This window comes from Ranitomeya variabilis, chromosome 6, assembly GCF_051348905.1.
Source record: "Ranitomeya variabilis isolate aRanVar5 chromosome 6, aRanVar5.hap1, whole genome shotgun sequence".
NCBI classification, from domain to species: domain Eukaryota; kingdom Metazoa; phylum Chordata; class Amphibia; order Anura; family Dendrobatidae; genus Ranitomeya; species Ranitomeya variabilis.
Genome location: NC_135237.1, coordinates 547095883 through 547122302, shown reverse-complemented (window position 1 = coordinate 547122302; position 26420 = coordinate 547095883). Strand labels below are relative to the sequence as shown.

At 45.4% G+C, this 26420-nt stretch overlaps 1 protein-coding gene across 3 annotated transcripts in view; it reads left to right on the top strand.

Moving 5' to 3' along the window:
* The window catches only part of ASAP1 (ArfGAP with SH3 domain, ankyrin repeat and PH domain 1), a 220630-nt gene extending 196935 nt beyond the window's left edge, over positions 1 to 23695 (top strand). For 2 of the 3 annotated variants that reach the window (XM_077271236.1, XM_077271237.1), the window contains 14 exons: positions 4641 to 4774; positions 5375 to 5466; positions 7221 to 7407; positions 8044 to 8129; positions 9603 to 9718; positions 11758 to 11825; positions 11966 to 12073; positions 12178 to 12406; positions 13556 to 13717; positions 15099 to 15168; positions 16481 to 16539; positions 18234 to 18745; positions 20346 to 20468; positions 22865 to 23695. In XM_077271236.1, coding sequence (XP_077127351.1) covers positions 4641 to 4774; positions 5375 to 5466; positions 7221 to 7407; positions 8044 to 8129; positions 9603 to 9718; positions 11758 to 11825; positions 11966 to 12073; positions 12178 to 12406; positions 13556 to 13717; positions 15099 to 15168; positions 16481 to 16539; positions 18234 to 18745; positions 20346 to 20468; positions 22865 to 22939 — 2021 coding nt within the window. In that variant the 3' untranslated portion in view covers positions 22940 to 23695. The remainder of the gene's footprint in view (positions 1 to 4640; positions 4775 to 5374; positions 5467 to 7220; positions 7408 to 8043; positions 8130 to 9602; positions 9719 to 11757; positions 11826 to 11965; positions 12074 to 12177; positions 12407 to 13555; positions 13718 to 15098; positions 15169 to 16480; positions 16540 to 18233; positions 18746 to 20345; positions 20469 to 22864) is intronic. The other variant, XM_077271238.1, reaches the window with a different exon arrangement.
* Positions 23696 to 26420: the final 2725 nt, after the last annotated feature.

The window sequence follows — 26420 nt, the reverse complement described above, 5'->3', positions numbered from 1 at the left end:
TACATGGGCTAGGCAATATACTACGTGGCTGGGCAATATACTACGTGGCTGGGCTATATACTACGTGACTGAGCAGTATACTACATGACTGGGCAATATACTATGTGGGCTGGGCAATATACATACTACGTGGCTGTGCAATATACTGTGTGGCTCTGTGCTGTATACTACATGGGCTAGGCAATGTACTACGTGGCTGGGCTATATACTACGTGGCTGGGCTATATACTACGTGACTGAGCAGTATACTACATGACTGGGCAATATACTACATGGGCTGGGCAATATACTTTGTGGGCTGTGCAATATACTGCGTGGCTCTGTGCTGTATACTACATGGGCTAGGCAATATACTACGTGGCTGGGCAATATACTACGTGGCTGGGCAATATACTACGTGACTGGGCAATATACTACGTGGCTGCCCAATATACTACGTGGCTGGGCAATATACTACGTAGCTGGGCAATACTACGTCACTGGGCAATATACTGCGTGGCTGGGCAATATACTACGTGGCTGGGCAATGTACTACGTGGCTGGGCAATATACTACGTGGCTGGGCAATATACTACGTGGCTGGGCAATATACTACGTGGACATGCATAGAATACCCGATGCGTTAGAATTGGGCCACCATCTAGTATTGTATAGTTCTCCAAAAAAATCACACTCCATAGTGCCGGCCACTAGGTGTCTCCTTTCTGTGTAATCTGCTGCCCTTACCTGTTGTCAGGTGTCAAAAACAGAGGCCAAGACAGCTTATGCCTCTGTACAGGTAGTGCGGGTGAGGCTTTATCTCATAGGAAGTGTGGGTGAGGCTTTATCTCTATAGGAAGTGTGGGTGAGGCTTTATCTCTATAGGAAGTGGGGGTGAGGCTTTATCTCTATAGGAAGTGGGGGTGAGGCTTTATCTCTATAGGAAGTGGGGACGAGGCTTTATCTCTATAGGAAGTGGGGGGTGAGGCTTTATCTCTATAGGAAGTGGGGGTGAGGCTTTATCTTTATAGGAAGTGGGGGTGAGGCTTTATCTTTATAGTAAGTGGGAGTGAGGCTTTATCTCTCTATAGTAAGTGGGGGTGAGGCTTTATCTCTCTATAGTAAGTGGGGGTGAGGCTTTATCTTTATAGGAAGTGGGGGTGAGGCTTTATCTTTGTAGTAAGTGGGGGTGAGGCTTTATCTCTATAGGAAGTGGGGGTGAGGCTTTATCTCTATAGGAAGTGGGGACGAGGCTTTATCTCTATAGGAAGTGGGGGGTGAGGCTTTATCTCTATAGGAAGTGGGGACGAGGCTTTATCTCTATAGGAAGTGGGGGTGAGGCTTTATCTCTATAGGAAGTGGGGGTGAGGCTTTATCTCTATAGGAAGCGCGGATGAGGCTATATCTTTATAGGAAGTGCGGGTGAGGCTTTATCTCTATAGGAAGTGCGGGTGAGGCTTTATCTCATACGAAGTGTGGGTGAGGCTTTATCTCTATAGGAAGTGTGGGTGAGGCTTTATCTCTATAGGAAGTGGGGGTGAGGCTTTATCTCTATAGGAAGTGCGGGTGAGGCTTTATCTCTATAGGAAGTGGGGGTGAGGCTTTATCTCTATAGGAAGTGCGGGTGAGGCTTTATCTCATAGGAAGTGTGGGTGAGGCTTTATCTCTATAGGAAGTGGGGGTGAGGCTTTATCTCTATAGGAAGTGGGGACGAGGCTTTATCTCTATAGGAAGTGGGGGGTGAGGCTTTATCTCTATAGGAAGTGGGGGTGAGGCTTTATCTCTATAGGAAGTGGGGGTGAGGCTTTATCTCTATAGGAAGCGCGGATGAGGCTATATCTTTATAGGAAGTGCGGGTGAGGCTTTATCTCTATAGGAAGTGCGGGTGAGGCTTTATCTCTATAGGAAGAGGAGGTGAAGCTTTATCTTGATAGGAAGTGGGGGCGAGGCTTTATCTCTATAGGAAGTGGGGGTGAGGCTTTATCTCTATAGGAAGTGGGGGTGAGGCTTTATCTCTATAGGAAGTGTGGGTGAGGCTTTATCTCATAGGAAGTGTGGGTGAGGCTTTATCTCTATAGGAAGTGGGGGGTGAGGCTTTATCTCTATAGGAAGTGGGGGTGAGGCTTTATCTCTATAGGAAGTGTGGGTGAGGCTTTATCTCTATAGGAAGTGGGGGTGAGGCTTTATCTCATAGGAAGTGTGGGTGAGGCTTTATCTTTATAGGAAGTGGGGGTGAGGCTTTATCCCTCTATAGTAAGTGGGGGTGAGGCTTTATCTCTATAGGAAGTGGGGGCGAGGCTTTATCTCTATAGGAAGTGGGGGTGAGGCTTTATCTTTATAGGAAGTGGGGATGAGGCTTTATCTCACTAGGAAGTGGGGGTGAAGCTTTATCTCTATAGGAAGTGGGGACGAGGCTTTATCTCTATAGGAAGTGGGGGTGAGGCTTTATCTCTATAGGAAGCGCGGATGAGGCTATATCTTTATAGGAAGTGCGGGTGAGGCTTTATCTCTATAGGAAGTGCGGGTGAGGCTTTATCTCTATAGGAAGAGGAGGTGAAGCTTTATCTTGATAGGAAGTGGGGGCAAGGCTTTATCTCTATAGGAAGTGGGGGTGAGGCTTTATCTCTATAGGAAGTGGGGGCGAGGCTTTATCTCTATAGGAAGTGGGGGTGAGGCTTTATCTCTATAGGAAGTGGGGGTGAGGCTTTATCTCTATAGGAAGTGGGGGTGAGGCTTTATCTTTATAGGAAGTGGGGGTGAGGCTTTATCTCTATAGGAAGTGGGGGCGAGGCTTTATCTCTATAGGAAGTGGGGGTGAGGCTTTATCTTTATAGGAAGTGGGGACGAGGCTTTATCTCACTAGGAAGTGGGGACGAGGCTTTATCTCTATAGGAAGTGGGGGTGAGGCTTTATCTCTATAGGAAGTGGGGGTGAGGCTTTATCTCTATAGGAAGTGGGGGTGAGGCTTTATCTTTATAGGAAGTGGGGACGAGGCTTTATCTCACTAGGAAGTGGGGGTGAAGCTTTATCTCTATAGTAAGTGGGGGCGAGGCTTTATCTATAGGAAGTGGGCGAGGCTTTATCTTTATAGGAAGTGGGGACGAGGCTTTATCTCACTAGGAAGTGGGGGTGAAGCTTTATCTCTATAGTAAGTGGGGGCGAGGCTTTATCTCTATAGGAAGTGGGGTCGAGGCTTTATCTTTATAGGAAGTGGGGGTGAGGCTTTATCTTTATAGGAAGTGGGGACGAGGCTTTATCTCACTAGGAAGTGGGGTCGAGGCTTTATCTCTATAGGAAGTGGGGGCGAGGCTTTATCTTTATAGGAAGTGGGGGTGAGGCTTTATCTTTATAGGAAGTGGGGGTGGGGCTTTATCTTTATAGTAAGTGGGAGTGAGGCTTTATCTCTCTATAGTAAGTGGGGGTGAGGCTTTATCTTTGTAGTAAGTGGGGGTGAGGCTTTATCTCTATAGGAAGTGGGGGTGAGGCTTTATCTCTATAGGAAGTGGGGGTGAGGCTTTATCTTTATAGGAAGTGGGGACGAGGCTTTATCTCACTAGGAAGTGGGGGTGAAGCTTTATCTCTATAGTAAGTGGGGGCGAGGCTTTATCTTTATAGGAAGTGGGGGTGAGGCTTTATCTTTATAGTAAGTGGGGGTGAGGCTTTATCTCTCTATAGTAAGTGGGGGTGAGGCTTTATCTTTGTAGTAAGTGGGGGTGAGGCTTTATCTCTATAGGAAGTGGGGGTGAGGCTTTATCTCTATAGGAAGTGCGGGTGAGGCTTTATCTTTATAGGAAGTGGGGACGAGGCTTTATCTCACTAGGAAGTGGGGGTGAGGCTTTATCTCTATAGGAAGTGGGGGCGAGGCTTTATCTTTATAGGAAGTGGGGGTGAGGCTTTATCTTTATAGGAAGTGGGGGCGAGGCTTTATCTCTATAGGAAGTGGGGGTGAGGCTTTATCTTTATAGGAAGTGGGGGCTGGCCTTTGTCTCTCAAAAGAAAGTACGGGGGGGGGGAGCTTTCTATCTACAAGACATTGGGGGGCCGGTCTGTCAGAAGCGGAGGCATATCCTTGTCTCTCTACAGGAATTGTGGGCTGTTTTTCGCTTTTCTACAGGAATTTGGCTGGGGCTTTGCCTCGCTACTGGACGTGTCCAGATCTTTTCCTCTTTACAAGGAGGAGATGCAGGTCTTTTGCTCTTTATAAGAAAAAGGGTGGGGCTTTATCTTTCTATAAGTGGAAGTGGAGGCTGGGTTCTACAAGAAATGGAGGCATATTTTTGTCTCTGAAGTTATGTCAATTCTTTGTTTTTCTACAAGAAGTGGGAGAGGACTTGTCTTTCTGCCTGCACTTTCCTGCTTATCAGGCTGCACATAAAGCAGATAGGTGGTCTTTCAGTTCCGGCAGACATCATTGGACATTGCTCGGAAGCAAAGGAAAGGAAGTTCCTGCACCTATAGTGCTGGTATAAGGATCATCTCCATGCTCAAAAAGAGCGGATGGACAATCGTAGGCGATGAGGTCAGCGGGATGATGCTTTTTCTACAGTTTTTATGTTAACGTCTCTAATCAGAGCGCCATCTCACTGAGCATCCTCCTCACTGCACTGGCGGTTTATCCCATGCATCCCGTTGTGACCCTCTGTGTCCATTTCTTCCCACAGATCCGACCTGGCTGTCTACCAACCTGGGGATATTGACGTGTATAGAGTGCTCTGGCATACATAGGGAAATGGGGGTTCACATCTCTAGGATCCAGTCTCTGGAACTTGACAAGTTAGGCACTTCTGAACTCTTGGTGAGTATTACTGATGGTGGGGCGACATATGCTAGACGCCATCAGGTGTTTGGGATTGGGGTGTAGGGCCCTGGTGGGTGGGTGGGTGGCCGTCCACATCTGCTGCTTCGTAGCCTATGAATTATGGGAGGATCAGTAGTAAAGGAAGTTACGTATATCTGAGGAGTCCGAGTTCTTGGCAGCTTCCTAATGTACTAACAATTAAAGGGATTGTCCAAGGCTGAGATATCAGATCAGTGCAGTAGTTGGAAGTGCCCCAGTGTACAGCGGCGGTCCGCACAGCTTCGGGACAGTACCGCTCGTCCCCTATAGAGTGTATGGAGCTGGGCTGTTTCCACTCCACTCACTGTTTATTTCCCGTGGCCGCAGCACTAGCTGGGGGGATGTTGGGACTCCCACCGAACTGATAATGATGACGTTTCCAAAGGACAGTTCATCCATATATAAGTCCCGCACAGCTGCTTTCCTTTAGGTGCATGTCAGATACAAAGTTGAGGACCCTGTTAACACATTGAATGCATTGATTTCTTTGCCACGTTGTGCATGTGACGCCACGGCTTATGTCTGCCCCCTCACTGCTCGGATTGTGCTTGTTTACAGCTGGCCAAGAATGTAGGAAACAATAGCTTCAATGAAATTATGGAAGGGAATCTACCTTCTCCGTCACCAAAACCTACTTCTTCCAGCGACATGTAAGTAACGTGATAAGATGACACTGCACACTGTAATATTGGAATAAAGGGCATATACTCCCACAATAAAGAGAAGTATCGGACACTCTGCTTCATCATTGAACGCAGGTTCTCATTTGGTCCCATTGCCCCAAATGTACAACATCCAGCCCCTTGCCCTGCTGTACAACATCCAGCCCCTCGCCCCCGGTGTACAACATCCAGCCCCTCGCCCCCGGTGTACAACATCCAGCCCCTTGCCCCCGGTGTGCAACATCTAGCCCCTTGCCCCCGGTGTACAACATCTAGCCCCTCGCCCCCGGTGTACAACATCTAGCCCCTCGCCCCCGGTGTACAACATCTAGCCCCTCGCCCCCGGTGTACAACATCCAGCCCCTTGCCCCCGGTGTACAACATCTAGCCCCTTGCCCCCGGTGTACAACATCTAGCCCCTCGCCCCCGGTGTACAACATCCAGCCCCTTGCCCCCGGTGTACAACATCCAGCCCCTTGCCCCCGGTGTACAACATCCAGCCCCTTGCCCCCGGTGTACAACATCTAGCCCCTTGCCCCCGGTGTACAACATCTAGCCCCTCGCCCCCGGTGTACAACATCTAGCCCCTCGCCCCCGGTGTACAACATCCAGCCCCTCGCCCCCGGTGTACAACATCCAGCCCCTCGCCCCCGGTGTACAACATCCAGCCCCTTGCCCCCGGTGTACAACATCCAGCCCCTTGCCCCCGGTGTACAACATCCAGCCCCTTGCCCCCGGTGTACAACATCCAGCCCCTTGCCCCCGGTGTACAACATCCAGCCCCTTGCCCCCGGTGTACAACATCCAGCCCCTTGCCCCCGGTGTACAACATCCAGCCCCTTGCCCCCGGTGTACAATATCCAGCCCCTTGCCCCCGGTGTACAACATTCAGCCCCTCGCCCCCGGGGTTCAACATCCAGCCCCTCGCCCCCGGTGTACAACATTCAGCCCCTCGCCCCTGGTGTACAACATTCAGCCCCTCGCCCCTGGTGTACAACATCCAGCCCCTCGCCCCCGGTGTACAACATTCAGCCCCTCGCCTCCGGTGTACAACATCCAGCCCCTAGCCCCCGGTGTACAACATTCAGCCCCTCGCCCTCGGTGTACAACATCCAGCCCCTCGCCCCCGCTGTACAACACCCAGCCCCTCAACCCTGTGTACAACACCCAGCCCTTCGCCCCCGGTGTACAACATTCAGCCCCTCGCCCCCGGTGTACAACATTCAGCCCCTCGCCCCTGGTGTACAACATTCAGCCCCTCGCCCCCGGTGTACAACATTCAGCCCCTCGCCTCCGGTGTACAACATCCAGCCCCTAGCCCCCCGGTGTACAACATTCAGCCCCTCGCCCTCGGTGTACAACATCCAGCCCCTTGCCCCCGGTGTACAACATCCAGCCCCTTGCCCCCGGTGTACAACATCTAGCCCCTCAACCCTGTGTACAACACCCAGCCCTTCGCCCCCGGTGTACAACATTCAGCTCCTCGCCCCCGTGTACAACATTCAGCCCCTTGCCCCCGGTGTACAACATCCAGCCCTTCGCCCCCGGTGTACAACATCCAGCCCCTCGCCCCCGGTGTACAACATCCAGCCTCTAGCCCCCGGTGTACAACATCCAGCCCCTCGCCCCCTGGACCCATATTATAGTTTACGGGTGTAGGATGGGAGGTCAGGAACGCCATGAACGGTATATCTGGTCGGTTGTATGTATATATAGTATATATACTATTCTCTTCATCCTAGGACTGCACGTAAAGAATTCATTACCGCAAAATACGTGGAGCACAAGTTCTGTCGGAGGATGTGCTCTTCAGGGGCGGAGAAGCAGAGCGAGCTGCTCGAGGCTGTGAAATCAAGGGACTTACTTGCACTAATCCAAGTCTATGCAGAAGGAGTTGAGATCCTAGAACCACTGTTAGAATCGGGGCAGGTGAGGAAATCCTTCTGACCTCATGATTTTATCTAGACAGGCATTGTCATTGCCGCCTCTAATCATGGGACCGCCCCTGAGGAACTGCTCTTGGGAAGCCCCATGGCTTGAAGCTAATTTAATCCATTGCATTGGGATATGTATGAGTTTTATGACCTTTTTTTAGCAATTTATAAAGGGGTAGTCCTGGATAATGATAATAGGTAAGAGACTGGCGGGATTCCAGCACCCGTCATCCACACCATGGCCACCGGAAGTACACAGTCTGCAGAGCCGGAAAAGCCCAGTGTGTAGTGGCCGTTCTCAGGATCTGCAGCTCAGCTCCCATTCACTACACTCGTAGCTGTGCTGCAGTACCCGACATAAACCCTTTAAATATTACTATTGCAATATGAGTATTTCCCGATTTTATATCGCTTTCCCCTTTAAAAAGAAGGGATCTGGTGCTAGTACCCCAGTCATTAGATTGTACATTGCCAGTATTTATAATAAATGCCTTATATAAATTATTAGACAGTCGCTCATCATGCAATTCCCTAATGCAATATTGCCTCCATACTGGGACTTCTCGTCTGTGCTCCCTTGGCAGAGGGGATTGACGTCAGAGGTTTGCTGATCGTGTCTTGTGTCTTGCAGGAGCCTGGTGAGACAGCTCTCCACTTTGCGGTGCGCACTGCCGACCACACGTCCCTTCCCTTAGTTGACTTCTTAGTACAAAACTGGTGAGAATTGTTTTACTGTCCTTTATTATTAGCTTGTATTATTTCTTCTTTCTGCAACGTGATCTTTCTGGGAACCCCAGCGATCGGTGGCCCTTACTGGCAGCAAGTGTTAAGTTTCCCTACAGCACACCCGCAGGAGAAATGGAGTATTACACCGTCCATTCATATCAGCGGATTATCTGTGTAATACAGGAGCGGGCGGGTCCTCCAGAGAAAGATAGAAACTCTTTGTACCCACTCGCCGCTCATAGATTAGATTCAGAATTTACTAATTAAGGTACTTGGAAAAGAGTTTTACTAAATCACAGTCTGCACGGAAAATCTCAAAAATCAAAATGTTTCCCTTTAGGAAATAGAAATTTGATGGAGATGTCTGGGCATTGAAAACATGTTTGCTTTCTTCCCTAAACAGCACCACTCCCGCCTGTAGGTTGTGTCTAGTACTGCAGCTTAGCCCCTATTTACTTCAACAGAGCAGAGATGCAATACCAGACAAGACCCACAGATGGCGCTGCTGTTTCTGGAATAAAGGGCTCTGAGATTATTCATTCTGTACAGCTTTAACCCCTTCATGAACTGATGATTTTCCTTTTTTGCTCTTTCAGTTTTTTTCCTCCCCTTCTTCCACAAGCCAAAACTTTTCTATTTATTTATTTTTTCTCCAACAGTCATACAAGGGCTTGTTTATATTGCTGAGCGAGTTGTACTTTTAATTGCCACCATTCCTTTTAATATAAATATATATAATGATCTTAAAAATGAAAAAATAAAATTTCAGGTGGGATAAAATGGTGAAAACAAAAAGGAATTCTGTTTGTTGGGGGATTTTTTTAAAGCTTTTTAAGGCTCTGATAGGAGATGTGTGAGGACTTGTATTTATTTAGGGAGGTGAGTAGACTGAAAAATGGATGGCTTTGATTTTTCTTCTCTTTATGGCGTTTTATATTTTTTCAGATTGATGTAAAATACGCTTTATTATTTTTATACTTTGAAAGCTGGGTGATACAAGCTTTTTTTTTTATTACATTTTTTAAACTTTCTTTTTAAACTTTTTTTTTTTTCTACTTTTTCCTCCCTTTTATAAACTTTTTTAAAATCTTTTTTAAACTTTATCTTTTTTTTAATGTTTCTATTTGTAACTTTTTTTTCTTTTTTTAGCTCTTTATTAAACTCATTTTTAACTTTCTCCTTTTTTAAACTTTTTTAAACTTTATCTTTTTTAAAACTTTGTTTTAAACTTTTTTAAACTTTTTAACTTTTTTTGTTACATCTGACAGCTGATGATTTGCTACATTTGGTGTTCCTCTGTGAGCTAGCACAAACCTGTTTCCTGTCGTCATTTTGCTACAATGTGTCAGTGCAGGTAGAAGGTGGATGTAAGGAAGAATGTTCCCGTTTACTGACTTTTTCTCAGTCCCGTGGAGCGGTGTTTGGTGTTGCTGTTCTCTCACTTTCTCACGTCTCCATCCACAGTGGAAACCTAGATAAGCCGACGGGGAAAGGCCACACGGCGCTGCACTACTGCTGTATCTATAACAAGCCCGAATGTTTAAAGCTGCTGCTGAGGGGAAAACCAACTATTGACCTGGGTGAGGAGCGCGTCCGTCCGCACTGTCAGACCGGAGGAGTGCAGCCCGAAACATGGCACACCGCTATACCAGTGCTCATGTCTGCGACTCCACTCACATCCGAAGCTGCACTCACAGTTCTGCAGGTTGCACTCCCCATATACCTGCCCCTGTGATTCACGCTGCCATTTTAAGCCCCAGTTTATTAAAGGGGGTAGTCACACTACATACATTTATCACTTATTAGCAGTGTAGGACGGCCGGGACCCCCATTGATTTTGAGAATACTCTTGTGTGATTCTGCATTTAGGAAGAAATTAAACAATGATAAAATGATTGTGTGTGAAGATGTAACCAGTAGTGATGAGCGAATATACGCGTTACTCGAGATTTCCCGAGCACGCTCGGGGGTCCTCCGAGTATTTTTTAGTGCTCGGAGATTTAGTTTTCCTCACCTCAGCTGAATGATTTACATCTGTTAGCCAGCTTGATTACATGTGGGGGTTCTCTAGCAACCAGGCAACCCCCACATGTACTTATGCTGGCTAACAGATGTAAATCATTCAGCTGCGGCAAGAAAAACTAAATCTCCGAGCACTAAAAAATACTCGGAGGACCCCCGAGCCTGCTCAAGAAATCTCGAGTAATGCGTATATTCACTCATCACTAGTAACCAGCACTTCATTCACTTCTGAGGGTCTATGGGGGCAGCAGTGAATGTCTCCCATAAACAGTAAAGAAGGGATGGTACATGTGCACTACCCCTACATCTACACACAGGACTTTACATCTCCCATTCCCGGAATCCCAGTGATCATGCACATATAATCCTTCCTGTTGACAAGTGATAAATGTATCTAGGGAAATGACTCCCTTTAGCACCACAGCTCACCTCCTCCTCCTCCTGTACAATGACTGATAACACCTCTATATACAGTAGATAACACAGAATCCACCATTCACAATAGGTGATGTCACAGCTCACCTCCTCCACCTGTACAATGACTGATAACTCCTCTATATACAGTAGATAACACAGAATCTACCATTCACAATAGGTGATATCACAGCTCACCTCCTCCACCTGTACAATGACTGATAACTCCTCTATATACAGTAGATAACACAGAATCTACCATTCACAATAGGTGATATCACAGCTCACCTCCTCCTCCTGTACAATGACTGATAACACCTCTATATACAGTAGATAACACAGGATCCACCATTCACAATAGGTGATGTCACAGCTCACCTCTTCCTCCTGTACACTGACTGATAACACCTCTATATACAGTAGATAACACAGAATCCTCCATTCACAATAAGTGATGTCACAGCTCACATCCTCCTCCTGTACAATGACTGATAACACCTCTATATACAGTAGATAACACAGGATCCTCCATTCACAATAAGTGATGTCACAGCTCACCTCCTCCTCCTGTACAATGACTGATAACACCACTATATACAGTAGATAACACAGGATCCTCCATTCACAATAAGTGATGTCACAGCTCACCTCCTCCTGTACAATGACTGATAACACCTCTATATACAGTAGATAACACAGGATCCACCATTCACAATAGGTGATGTCACAGCTCACCTCCTCCTCCTGTACAATGACTGATAATACCTCTATATACAGTAGATAACACAGGATCCACCATTCACAATAGGTGATGTCACAGCTCACCTCTTCCTCCTGTACACTGACTGATAACACCTCTATATACAGTAGATAACACAGGATCCTCCATTCACAATAAGTGATGTCACAGCTCACATCCTCCTCCTGTACAATGACTGATAACGCCTCTATATACAGTAGATAACACAGGATCCACCATTCACAATAGGTGATGTCACAGCTCACCTCCTCCTGTACAATGACTGATAACACCTCTATATACAGTAGATAACACAGGATCCACCATTCACAATAGGTGATGTCACAGCTCACCTCCTCCTCCTGTACACACAGCAGATAACACAGAATCTGACCTTCTCCTGGATATGTCTATAGATCTGTAACTCTCCTCCTCCTCTTGCAGTGAGCCAGCTCGGTGAGACAGCGCATGACATGGCGAGGAGATTGAAGGTGGCGCAGTGCGAGGATCTGGTGAGTGGTCTCTGTGTTTGTGGGGGTGTTGTTTCCATGTAGCACTCTGTTTCTTGATGGCGTACTACTGTACCCATAGTGTCTGTGCAGTGAGTGCGGATGATGGGAGTTTTTCACTTCTAATTACTGGTTTTTTTCAGCTGTCACAAGCCATGGCCGGGAAGCTGAATCCACATCTCCATGTGGAGTACGACTGGAACCTGCGGCAGGAGGAGATCGACGAGAGCGACGACGACTTAGACGACAAGGTGACGCAGCCACATAATGGAGCGATCAGCCACTGACGTAGGGGACAAGCACGGAAGCACAGTATTAGGAGTAACACATATCATTTGTTTGTCTTCCTAAAAAGCCGAGTCCAATCAAGAAGGAGCGTTCCCCGAGACCCCAGAGCTTCTGCCACTCCTCCAGTATCTCCCCCCAAGACAAGCTGTCGCTGCCGGGCTTCAGCACTCCGCGGGATAAGCAGAGACTGTCGTACGGAGCCTTCTCCAACACTATCTTCATGTCCACCAGCACAGACTCGCCGACGTCCCCCATCACGGACGGCCCTCCGCTGCCCCCCAGGAACACTGGCAAAGGTATGTTGGCGGAAGATGCGAATGATCGTCACCATTACAGGGGGCTTCAGATGAAAAATGGAATCAAGTGTCACTATACGTATAAATGGTGAGGGCGCGCGGTGGTGGTGGGAGCCCACTGTAGTCACTTTTCTCAATGATTATTATGGCACTAGAGGTTCCCTTTTTCCTGTCGGATTACTTTTTTTTTTATTATTATTATTGGTAAACTGTTTTATACTAATACATTGAAACGAACCATCAGCTGTGTAAAGGAGACCAGATCAGGGTGGGTGTTCAGTCTTTCATTAAAGACGACGACGATCCGCTGCAGCAAGACTAAGGTCCCGTCAACTTCTGTGTCCGGCGCTCGAATGCCGGCATCCTGACATCTCAGGAACCTTTAAAATCGATGTAGACATTCAAGAGCTGGCCAAGGAAGTTGGCAGGACCATGGCCTAGGGACCTTAATCTACCGACGTGGCTCCTATGAGTGAAGCTCAGTGGGCCCCGCCGCCACATGCTTGTAAGGGGACATCATCCTTCGGATCGTTGGGGTCCCCATTTATGCCCCATTAATGAGATGCTGACTAAGTCCTGCTTATGATTTGTTACATTGTATCTGTGTAGGTGAGGTTCCGCAGCAGCACCAGGCCTCGTCCGCACACTCACACGTTCAGTATTTGTGGCCTCACCTACATTACAGCGTGTCCTCCGCTGAGAAAATGTAGGTTTCGTGCAGTAATTAACTCTGTGGATGTAAAATCCAATATGTTCCCATTCACTGGCAGCAAGCAGAGATGGTGACATAATGAGAAGTTACAGCACTAATTATATTCGGATCACTATAGAAAGATCTCTGCTTGCAGTCAGGGAACGGAACCCTTGGCGTTTACAGTAAGATATGTCTTCGCACTACCCCGGTGCCAGCCCCGCACCTCTGTGACTGCATGGTGTAGTTTGGCTTTTTTACAGAATGAGTTACCCAAGAATCTGTCAGCGAGCTTGTTGTGACGGGAAGTTTGATGCTATTTTATCTGTATTTTTCTGGGCTCCTCCTTGTTGATTTCTGATCACATGATCTCCACTTTGATGTGGTCATAAATCAGCACAGAGGAGCTCAGGGAAAGATAAGAGTTACAGTCACGGTTTTTGTGTGTGATTTTCTAGCTTCATCTGGTCCTACATCCACATTCCCTTTAAGCACCCAATCCCCTAGCGGCAACTCCACTTTATCCAAGAAGAAAGCTCCTCCCCCACCCCCCGGACACAAACGAACGCTCTCCGATCCGCCCAGCCCGCTGCCTCATAGTAAGGGCTCGGCTTCCTGGGGTGAGTCGTGAAGGTGACGGGGATCCAGACCCGACCATTGCTGGACTCTGTCTCTGCTCTGCGCTTTACTTCCCATCCTTAAGGATATCTGTCACTTCTTACTTTCCTGCTCCTGTACAGCCAAGGAGATACTTTAAGTGGATCCTCGTGGGCCGGTCTGGTGGGCGGCACTCTGTGGTCTGTTTAAAGGGCCAGTACCAATGTTCAGCTGGAAGGTTGGGCATGCATAGGACCCATATTATGGGCCGGATGATGGGAGTTGCAGAAATCTTTGAGTCAAAACGTCGCCAAATGGATTTTTATTTTAAGTAGTTGGACCAAGTTTGGGAGTTATCATGGCTGGAGGGTTGGGGTTGGGGTTGGGGTTAGGGTTAGGGTTAGGGTTGGGGTTAGGGTTGACTGTTGGGACCTTCACAGATGCCAGGAATGGAGCTGTGCAGTGCCTCGTCTAAACGGGGTGGGGACTCCCTTTACGCCATTTAGAAGGGGCTTTGCAGAACGCCCTTCTCAGGGTAGGTGGGGTTACCAGGGGTCAGATTCCCAACAAACTCAGATGGGGGATAACTTGCAAACTAGGTCTTAAAGGAGCTGCATTACATTTAAAAAAAGAAACCTGGCTCCTTTCCTTCCAGAAACAGCGCCACTCATATACATAGGTTGTGCCTGGTATTGCAGCTCATAACCATATAAATGCTGCTATAGCAGAAACCAGCCCAGTGGTCCTTCTGGAAAAGAGCATCTATAGTTTTTTTTTTTTATTTGGGGGGGAGTTTTTTTTGTTGTTGGTTTTTTTTCATTTTGTGACCAGGCTTTTTTTTTTTTTTTGCTAGAAACTACATTATTTTTGTCCAGTAAATGATGATGCACTGCAATACCAGACATAGCCTCTAGAGAACAATGGCGCTGTTCCTGGAAAAATTGTCCTCTTTTTTAATAATTGTGTACAGGAAAGCTTTGCCTTTACCCAAAATGCCTCAAAACCTGTACAATCATCATTAAAAAAAAAAAAAAAAATTATAAAAATCTTTAATTTTAGAATTCCGTGTGGTTCAGCCCAGGCACAAGGCTGTACAGAGCTTCTGACATTAACCATTTCTCCTCCTCCTGTCTGCCGCTCTGTCCTTAGTACTCTCTGCTGTGATCTTGCATTATGTCCCCCTAGTGGACAAGTTGTAAACTACATGCGCTGGTTTATATCTTTACGGGATCCATTATTTTTGCAATGTTCTGGGAAAGCTGCCGCCTTCACTTCCTTATATGTTTTCTTTTCTCCTTTGCTTCCTACTAGCTGTTCCGCACCAGTTCTTCTTTAATATTGAAGCTGCCCCATTATGTGACTGATAGTTTTCTCATATTCACTTCTCTGTGTTTCCCTCACCAGGTAATGACACGGGGCACAGCCCTGGAGAGAAAACCCTAAATAAGTTCGAGAGACTGACGCACTCTGCCAGGTACGTGCCGAAAATTAATTCATAAAATGCAGTTTTGACAATGGCCACTAGAGGGCAAACCACAAACTATCATTTGCTGTTTTGAGCTGTTTAGCGGAAAGGTTTCTTTGGTGCGGAAAACCGCCTGTACTTAAACAGAAGGTCATTTTTGGATGACATTTTCTTTTAACTCCTTCCCGACTGGGTGGTTTTTTTTCATTTTTTTTTTTTTTTCTTTCCCTTCTTCCACAAGCCATAACTTTTTCTTTTTTCGTCCACATAGTCGTATGAGGGCTGATTTCTGAAGGGTCGAGCAGTAGTTTTGCGTGGCATCGTTCATTATACCCTATAATGTACTAAATAATGTGAAAAAAATTCCAAGAGTGGTGAAATTGCATATTTCTGACATTGCGTTTTGCTATTCCGGTATTTATTTTGCAGTAATATTACCCTGTCAGCGGGATTCTCCGCCGATAATAAACATGTACGGTTACTTTTTATTTAAGCAGTGAAAAAAAATCAGAACAATTTTTTTAGGATGAGTCTTCAAGGGCCAATGCAGATCAACCTAATCCCACAGCAACAATTTTATTTTTTTTCTAACACTTATTATTATTATTTTTTTTATTTTTTACAAGTTCTTATTTTTAGCAAACCGTGTTTTAATTTTGAACAGCACCATTTATTTTAATAGTTAAAAAAAATTCCAAGTGAGATGAAATGAAAACTTAAATTCCACCATAGTTTTTTTGGGGGTTTTTATTTTTACGCCGCTCGTTTTGCAGTAAAAGTGACCCGGGAAAATGAGTCTCCAGGTCAGTACCATTACAGGGATACCAAACTTGTATTTTTCTTTTTTTGTTTTTTTTTCCCCACTAAAAGAAAAAAATATAGACCTTTGTAAAAAATAAAAAATATTTTGACTTTTATGGCCGTGGTGATACCCAATATGTTTATTTTGTTATTTTATTTTTACCCAATATGTTTATTTTTTTATTTTATTTTTTTTGGATTGGGAAAAGTGTAATAATAGAAACTTTTGTATATCTTTATATGGTTTAAAACATTATTTTTTTATTATTTTTTCCTTGGACTTTAACCTCTATAGGTATGTAGTAAAATTACTGACCCCCTATGGAGCCCCAGCGACAGGCTTCATAGGATCACCAAAATGGCAGCTATAGGGTCCTTCATTTTCCCATAGCAACCCATCCGCTTTCTGCAATCTGTCGTGGAGTTGAAGATTTTTTGTTGTTTTTTTTTTCTAATTTTTATTTTATTTTTCTCCTTTTTTTTATTTATGTATTTTATTTTATTGTTCCCCTTAATTCAGCACCGGGACGACAAAAACAACATTAGGGCCCCGAGTTTTGCCAAAACTACCTCAGAAAGGTAAGTCCTAGCCTGCGTCTATGGGCTGCAATGTACGATCTGGTTATACTGTGGCCGTTTAGGGATGGAGGGAGGTTGTGGCCTCCTCACAGTCTGTCAGGAGAAGACCTGAGGAAGCTGACATGGCACCCGACAACGCCATTGATGATAACGAGGCAGCTAGGCCTCGTCTCCATAGCAACAGGTCAGGGCCACAATGCGGAGAGCTGAGTGAATCGATGCGAAACAGATCAGTTTCTCAAAGAATTTCCCTCAAAAGTTGGATTCTAAGGAATTCAGATATTGAGGGGGTTAATGTGTGGTTAATTGACCAAGATTTTACTGTGAAAGGGGGTTACAAGAAGCAATAAACACTTGTACTCGGCTCCTCTACGGCCATTTCTGGGTCTTCTCTGGCACCATCGCTGACTCACGTGACCGCATGAGGCCTAGTCAGCAGTGGTGCCGGGTGACCTGAAAGCGGCCGAAAAGGAGGTGATGGGGAGAATCGCTCAGCTCTACCCGGCAGCAATCAGATCACATCGTTTATTAAAGGGGGTTAAAAAAGTAATCTTGTCCGGCAACAGCGCCCCCCTTGTCCATTGTTTGTCTGTGGTATTACACCTCAGTCTCATTTACCCGATTTGGACTTGTAAACGGATGAACGGATTATTTTGCTTTGTTGTTTATTCCTCCTCTTTTTTCCAAGAGCCATAACTTATTTGTTTTCCCTTCGACATTGTCGTTTTTGTTGTTTATTTTTTGTACTTTTCTATGACGCCGTGCATTTTACCTATAGGAAAAAAAAATCCAAGTGCGGTGAAATAGAGAAAACATGTAATTCCGATACTGTTTTTAGTGTTTTTTTTTTTTTTACAGCGTTCATTTTACGGTAAATATCACCTGGTCAGTGTGATTACGATGATGGCCGACTTTTATAGATTTTTTACATTTTTTTTTTTTTAACTTTAGTAACCGCTTTTAAATTTGTTAATTTGTAAAAAAAAATTGGTTTGTGTCGCTATTTTCTGAGACCTATTTTCTGTCAGTAGCGCTGTGTGAGAGGTTTATTACTATGTAGTTTTTGCTGGCACATTACAAAGCGTTGATCACATTGTCTTGCTTTCTTGTGGGGGAGAGGAGGCACCGCAACAACAACGACGAAAACCAGCAATTCTGATGCTTTGATTTTTGTATAGGTAAAAATTATTTTGATGAATTGGACTACAACAGATGATGAGAAACTAAATATGCTTTTTTTTTCTTTTTTTTTTAAACTTAATACTTTTTATTTTTAGATGGGGGGTGCAATTCAAACAGTTATAATCACATCAGCCTTAGACAATTTATTATTATTTTTTTTTTTTTTATATAACTTTTAAGACAGTGTCTGCAGAATTGCTCTGATTTTTTAGGATGAAAACACTGGTTGTTAAGGGGTTAACCTGAATGGGGATGAGCGGTAATACCACGTTCGCCCATTGAGCAAAAGAGGCGCTGTTTCCAGTAAAGAAGCATAATTTTTTTTTTTTCCAATGCTGGATAACTCGAATTTCCTAGAACAAATTCCGGTGGATGTAGATAGAGCCCCTTTAATCACTTGGCTGCTTGATGTTTTATGTTGGCGTTAATAAGGTTATTACATGATGGCTGTAACCGTAGTGTAATGTCCCATCTCCCGCTCTCATCTACTTGTTTTACAATCTCTTTCAAAGTGGCTCTTAGAAAGATAGACACCACTCACCATCTCTCTATGGACAAGTACAACCCGCAGTCGGACATCTTCCAGAAGTCACCGCAGCCGGGAGACTTGCCTCACAAGCCACAACTTGCCGATCTTCCTCCAAAGCTGCAACCTTCTGAATTCACGCAAAAGCCACACATGGGAGATCTACCACCAAAGCCTGGAGAGCTGCCTCCTAAACCTCAGCTAGGAGACCTGCCACCCAAGCCGCAACTCGGAGATCTACCTCCCAAGCCGCAACTAAAGGATCTTCCACCCAAACCCAACCTGGCAGACCTGGTGCCGAAAGCGCCCGTAGCAGAGCCAGCCCCCAAACCTCCAACCCCGGAGGCAAACCAGAATTCTCAGCCTCCATCCGAGGTGATTCATAACTCGCAGCCGGCCAACCATACACCTGTCCAGAAACAGGGCTCCGAAGCTTCCAGTGACGGTCCTCCACCTCTTCCAGAAACACCGGTGCCACTGCCTCGCAAAATCAACACAGTAAGTGTTACCCATCACAGATGGCAAAGGTGGTAGGTGTGGCCTCCATGTAGCAGAACCTTCAGGTGTTACATAGGTTGAGAAAAGACCTCGGTCCATCAAGCTCAACCTTTCTCTACCAATTGATTGGGGTTTTTTCCCCTTAAAGGGGGTTTCCTGTTTTGCCTACATTATGTTTAAACCACAAGGTTTTTGGGTTTTATTTTTACATTTTTCTGTTGATGGACCTTTGTGGGGTTCTGGAGTGTTTTTTGCGCTCTTAGGCCTCTTTCGCACTTCTGTCTTCCAAATCTGCACATCCGTCAAGACGTTGAAATGACAGATACTGTGCAGATTGTGGAAAATGTGTGCACTGGGCCTGTCTTTCTGACGGACCCGTCGAGCCTATGTGCACCTGTTGTGTATGCGTCTTCGCAGCGGTTTTCCGCTGCGAAAACGCATACACAACACAAACCAGGTTAAAACAAATAAAAAATCGCAGTATTCTCACCTACCGGCGTTCCTGCCCAGCGATGCTCCCGGCAGCTAGCGTTCCTAGTAATACATTGCGAAATCTCGCGAGAAGTCGCAATGTATTACTAGGAAGTAACGCTAGCTGCCGGGAGCATCGGTGTCGCTGCGCGGGAACGCCGGTAGGTGAGAATATTTTGTTTCTGTTTTTTTTTTATTAGTTTTAACATTATATCTTGTTACTATTGATGCTGCATAGGCAGCATCAATAGTAAAAAGAGAAAGCGAGCGAGAGAGAATTTCACTGATGGGAAATTCTTCCACGCATGCTCTCTATGAAAAGACGGGACCCGTCGTTGGATTCCTGCTTTTCACAGGCAGCGACGCATCCTGTGCCCATAGGCTACTATTGTAGCCAGTAACGGGCAGTGCAGGATGCGTCGCTGACCGATTTTCCGTTGTGCAGAAAAAAACGTTCCTCTGAATGTTTTCTCTGCCCGACGGACCATTTTTTTTATGCAGGATCCAGTGCACGACAGATGAAACGGACGGCCATCCTTCACAATCCGTCGCTAATACAAGTCTATGGGAAAATGCAGGATCCTGCATTCTCAAAAAACGACGGATTGTGACGGGAGCTGAAAGACGGAAGTGTGAAAGAGGCCTAAGCTGACATGTTTATTGTTGGTGTTTTTGTGGAAAATAGAATGTTTTGATTGCTTCGTATTGAATTTTTTAGGGAGGTGCTGCAACTGAAAAACAGTAATTTTGACAATTCTAATTTTCTCTCTTTATGGTGTTTACCTTCGTTACAGAGTAATTTTACATTTTGATCAGATTTCTTACGGATGCAGCTATACCAAATTTTCTTTTGAAATCTTTCATGTTTTTTTTACCTGGGAAAAAAGAAGGTGATTAAAACATTTATATTTTTTTTATAGTTTTAAAAACTTTTTTTTAGCCATTTTGGGGATCTTGAACCAGCGACCTTGTTTGGTCTAAATGCAGCTCTGATCGCTGCTGTTACAGATGCCGGCTGTGTAACCTGCCTGACTCTGCACCACCAACAAGATGCATCTCTGATGAGTAGCAGATTTTCCTGTATACACAGGGTATATATCTTTTCATGTTTTGATTTTTTTTTTTCAAGGGGAAAACCAAGATGAAGAGAGCGAAGACGATATACGATTGCCAAGCGGACAATGATGACGAGCTGACGTTCTCTGAGGGGGAGGTGATCATAGTGACAGGTGAAGAGGACCACGAGTGGTGGGTGAGTGTCCGTAACAGGAAGCCTTGTATTACCTGTGAGTTCAATGGTTAGGGACCCGATCCCACAAGTAGGAACATTGCTGTCTTAATGCAGCAAATGGATAATTAGGATTAGTGAGGCCATGCTGTGATGACTTGGTGTAAGGGTACCGTTACACTAAACGATTTACCAACGATCACGACCAGCGATACGACCTGGCCGTGATCGTTGGTAAGTCGTTGTGTGGTTGCTGGGGAGCTGTCACACAGTCAGCTCTCCCGCGACCAACTATGCCGAAGTCCCCAGGTAACCAGGGTAAACATCGGGTTACTAAGCGCAGGGCCGCGCTTAGTAACCCGGTATTTACCCTGGTTACCATTGTAAATGTAAAAAAAAAAAAAAAAAACACTACATACTTACCTTCTGATGTCCGTCACGTCCAGCGCCGTCTGCTTCCCGCACTGACTGTGTCAGTGCCGGCCGTAAAGCACAGCACAGCGGTGACGTCACCACTGTGCTCTGCTTTTACTTTACGGCCGGCGCTCACAGTCAGTGCGGGAAGCCGCCGGCGGGGGACATGACAGGCACCGGAATGTGAGTATGTAGTGTTTTTTTTTTTTTTTTTACATTTACAGTGGTAACCAGGGTAAACATCGGGTTACTAAGCGTGACCCTGCGCTTAGTAACCCGATGTTTACCCTGGTTACAAGCGAACACATCGCTGGATCGGTGTCACACACACCGATCCAGCGATGAGAGCGGGAGATCCAGCGACGAAAGAAAGTTTCAAACGATCTGCTACGACGTACGATTCTCAGCGGGGTCCCTGATCGCAGTAGCGTGTCAGACACAGTGAGATCGTATGTATATCGCTGGAACGTCACGGATCGTGCCGTCGTAGCGACCAAAGTGCCACTGTGAGACTGTACCCTAAGGCCACGTTCACACGCTGCGGGTTCCTCTGCGGGTTAATCCCGCAGCGGAATTGAAAATCTGCAGGGCAAAACCGCTGCGGTTATCCCTGCAGATTATCGCGGTTTGTTCCGCGGTTTCCGCTGCGGGATTACTGCTGTACTATTGATGCTGCATATGCAGCAATATGCAGCATCAATAGTAATGTAAAAAATAATATAAATTGGTTATACTCACCCTCTGACGTCGCGATCTCCCCGGTGCTGCAAGCGGCTGTGCCGACAAGGACCTTCGTGACGTCACGGTCATGTGACCGCGGCGTCATCACGGTCATGTGACCGCGACGTCACCACAGGTCCTGTTCGGCACAGCAACTGAGACCGGACGCCGCGGGCAGCGCAGAGAGGTGAGTATAGCATTATTTTTTATTTTAATTCTTTTTTTTACACCCAAATATGGTTCCCAGGGCCTGGAGGAGAGTCTCCTCTCCTCCACCCGGGTACCATCGGCACATTATCCGCTTAACTTCCCGCAACGTGGGCACAGCCCCATGCGGGAAGTTAGCGGTTCAATGCATTTCTATGGGTGCAGAATCGCAGCGATTCTGCACCAAGAAGTGACATGCTCCTTCTTTTTTTCTGCAGAAAATCCGCGCGGATTTTCCACAGAAAAAAAAGGATCGTCGGCACAGCGGGTTTTGTTTTCCATTAGGTTACATTGTACTGTAACCTACATGGAAAAAGGATGCGGACCCGCAGCTGCAAAACAGCTGCGGGTCCGCAGCAAAACCCGCAGCGTGTGAACATAGCCTAAGAGCGCAGTTAGATCGGTCAAGATTATAACGGCTGGCGGCTCTCCTGACCCGAGCGTGACAGCAACATAGATATACATAATGCTGTCATGCTCGAGTCAGTAGAGCAGGCGGCCAGTCCTTGCACTGCAGTCTGATCTCTGTTCAATTTATACGGCTGACTGACTGTGCCCTTATGGCGAGAAACTCTACTGGTCTACTGGGTGTGAGGGCGCGGCCCTGCCGGGTGTGAGGGCGCGGCCCTGCCGGGTGTGAGGGCGCGGCCCTGCCGGGTGTGAGGGCGCGGCCCTGCCGGGTGTGAGGGCGCGGCCCTGCCGGGTGTGAGGGCGCGCGGCCCTGCCGGGTGTGAGGGCGCGCGGCCCTGCCGGGTGTGAGGGCGCGCGGCCCTGCCGGGTGTGAGGGCGCGGCCCTGTTGGGAACCATTAAGGGCAAAACTGTGCTGCTGTGATGCACTGCAAAGACAAGTGGGAGAAAGGAAGAAGTTCTTCTGTGACGGTCATGTGAAATGTAAGGCCCGGTCATAACTACTGGATGACATTGCTGTATCTGTGTTAGAAGGGGATGATGCCCAGCTGCGACTGTTAGGGGGATAGAGGCCCTGGTATAACTACTGGGAAGTGGATAGACACCGGTATATTTTATGGTGGAAATAATTAAAGACTGATTTTTGAACTTTTTATTTCTCCATTTTTAGATCGGTCACATCGAAGGAAATCCAGAACGAAAAGGAGTCTTCCCTGTGTCTTTCGTCCACATCTTGTCAGAATAGAAGCTGTATGTTTAAAGTGTTGGGGGTCCGGCAGCGTGCGGCGCGGTGTCCTGGGCTCGTCCCTGTGTCTGTATATAAGCTACCGTCATCCAATACTTCCATTCTGTGTATCGTAAATGTACTATGTTATCCTGCCTCCGCCAGTATTACTATAGCCGGACCACCACCTCGCTTCTCTGGCCCCCCCGGTTATATCAGTACTTTACCCCTTTGGGCAATACTTCATGTCCTGCCAGAGCTGTCTTGTCCGTATAGATACAATATATAGATATATCTAATATGCACTCGCTCCCTGATCACACGTCCGTCTTCAATTCCAATATCACACACAGCACTTAGAGCGCGCAAGTCCGCTCCAGCCGCAAACATCACCCCACGTATTTATTACGGATAGAGCAATTTCAGGATAGTTTTTGAGAAAAAAAATGAAGTCCTCAAAAGTATTTCTGTGCTTCATTCCTTTTATTTTTTGGACTTTTTTTTTTTGCAACAAACATAACTGTTACTTTGCTGCAAGTAGTAAAGAAAAAAAAAAAAGAAAATATATTTCTATCTAAAGGCTTCTTTTATTAGAAGTGATATACATATATATATAGAATATACATAAATATATATTAAAAATTAAAACAAAACGACATTTCCGTTTCAATCCATACGACCGCGAAGCAATTATTAGTCTGTTTACAGTATGCATGCGTTATCGAAACCACATAAAAGAAAAAAAATAATAATAATAAAAAAAGAAAAAAAAACAAACTCCAGAATACTTGAAACCTGTAATAAAAAAAGAAAAAATACTTTGTTGTAGACCAAGTCGTTCTGTAGCTGTGAGGATCAAGGGGAATATTTTTCCAGTAGAAAAATCTATTTGAAATAGACAGTATTACATTAAATAAAAAATAAAAAAAAATGTGGATCAAATCTTTGTGGCCGACGGGCCTTATGGAAATAAATATGTATGCCTATGTATAATTTTTTTTTTTTTTTACATTTTTTTTTTATTTAAACTGTACCATAAATTATTCATAGATGAAAAGTGGAATGGACTTAAATGTATATTGTTAGCTACATAGAAGCGAATCGAACCTTAACACGGAGGTATTAAACGCAGGGTCTGTCTCGTCGCTGCGATTAAAGGTGACGGCACGACTCCCATCTTGGGCTGTTTGCAGGATCCTATGGTTCAGGCCTGATCATTGTGTTACAGACTGGAACTTGTTCATTGTGGTGATTGTTTAGATAGATAGAGATAAAAAAAAATTGTACATACTGTAGAAGTGTTTCCTTTTTATTGTTTTTTTTTTTTTTTTTTTTTTCCAATGTACCTAGAAAAATGATTATTTTTTTTTATTTTATTTTTTACTTTTTCTAATTTCCGTGCACTTCTAAGATATTTTTAAAATTTTATTTTACTTACCATTTTTGGGGGTATTTTAAAGGCACATATTTTCTGCATATACAATTGTTTTATTTATACCGATTTTTTTTTTTTCCTGGCCAAAATATTCAAGCAGTTTTATTGTGACAATTAGTGGAGAAAATAAATAAATTTGGCTGCAGAATTGCCAATAGTGATAAGTCTATCAAACTTTGCATGGAGAGAGGGAAAAATAAAAAAAAAAGTATTATTTTTCAAGTATTTCAGCAATACCCTCAGAGCCACCACGTCATGGAAGGACCCACCTGAAGGAAATGAGATTTAGTAGGACCGTAGCTTCTCCTCTCCGTCTGTGGGGAGTTTACCTTGCAGAGCAATTTAAGAACATGGTACAGTAATACCGTTTTTAACGCAAAGTCACAAGCTCATTTTATTAATCATTCCATATTTTAAATTAATAAAAATGTTTAAAGTGATAAAGTAGAAAAAGTTGTGTTTTTTTTTTTTTATTTCTTATAAAATAAACAAAAAATCTCAATAAGCTCGTAAGGAAAATAAAAGAATATAAACACCTGGCAATTAATGACAGATTACTACAAGTCAGCCTTTCTTCCTAAAATGCAAAAAAAAAAAATGGGGGAAATGAGCTCGAAAGGCAAAAGAAATAAAAAAGGAAAAATCCACAAAAGTTAGTTTGCTACTTTAAAAATGTTTTCGATGGAAGTTTTTGAAATATAATCAGTCTGGAAACTATTATGAGACTCCACAAAATATGGGGGAAAGGTGTTTGGCACAAAGGGGACACATGACCTAACCTATAAAATAAGAAAAAGAAAAAAAAATGTTGGATTTTTGGGAAGAGGTGTAATTTATAAGTCATGGACGCCAAATCAAAATCTGGAACATATACCATGTGTTAGACAGAGTTGGGCAAAAAGGGTCACAGGACTTTAGCACAGAGGTACATCTTTACTCTGTGGCCGCTCAACCAGAATCCTGTGAACCTTCTACGTGGCAACATCCCCGACAGCTCTTCTGATTAGTAGGCCCATCGTGCCACAATGTAGCGGAGACACATCGGCAGGAAGGAAGAGCTTCGTAGGGCTCTGGTCTGGCAGATGCAGACTTGGCCACTGGACCAAGACAGGATCCTTTCTCAACTCTAGTTATACACACTGCTCAAAAAAAAAAAGGGTAAAACACTTAAACAACACAATGTATCTCCAAGTCAATCACTTCTGTGAAATCAACCTGTCCCGTTATGAAGCAACGCTGATTGTGAATCCGTTTCTCCTGCTATTGTGCAGATGGAACAGACAGCAAGACAACCCCAATAAAGGACTGGTTCTGCAGGGGATGACCACAGACCATTTCTCTGTTCTCATCCTTTTTGGCTGTTGTTTTGGTCACTTTGTCATTGCTCTCACCCCTAGAGCTAGAGTAGCATGAGGCGGTGTCTACAACCCACAGAAGTTGCTCAGGTAGTGTAGCTCATCCAGGATGGCACATCAATGCGAGCTATGGCAAGAATTGTAGCTGTGTCTGTCAGTATATTGTCCAGTGCATGGAGCAGACACCAGGAGATGTGGAGGGGGCCGTAGGAGGGCAACAACCCAGGCCACTAACATCCATGTGTCTGCTCAAACTGCCAGAAACACTCAATGAAGGTTTTATGAGGCCCCCAATTGGGTGTTGAGCTCACAGCCCAACGGCATTTGCTAGAGAACGCCAAGATTGGCAGATTCTACGTTGGCACCCTGTGCTCTTCACGGATCAGAGCATGTTTACACATGTGACAGAGTATGGAGACGCCGTTAATAACATTCTACTGCAACAGCCTACAGCATGACTGGTTTGGCAGTGGGTCAGTAATGGTGTGGGGTGGTATTTCTTTGGAGGGCCGCACAGCCTTCCATGAGCTCGCCAGAGGTAGCCTGACTGACATTAGGTACCATGAAAAGATCCTCAGACCCCTTGTGAGACCATATGCTGGTGCGGTTGGCCCTGGATTCCTTCTGAAGCAGGACAATGCCAGACCTCATGTGGCTGGAGTGTGTCAGCAGTTCCTGCAAGATGAAGGCATTGAAGCTATGGACTGTCCCG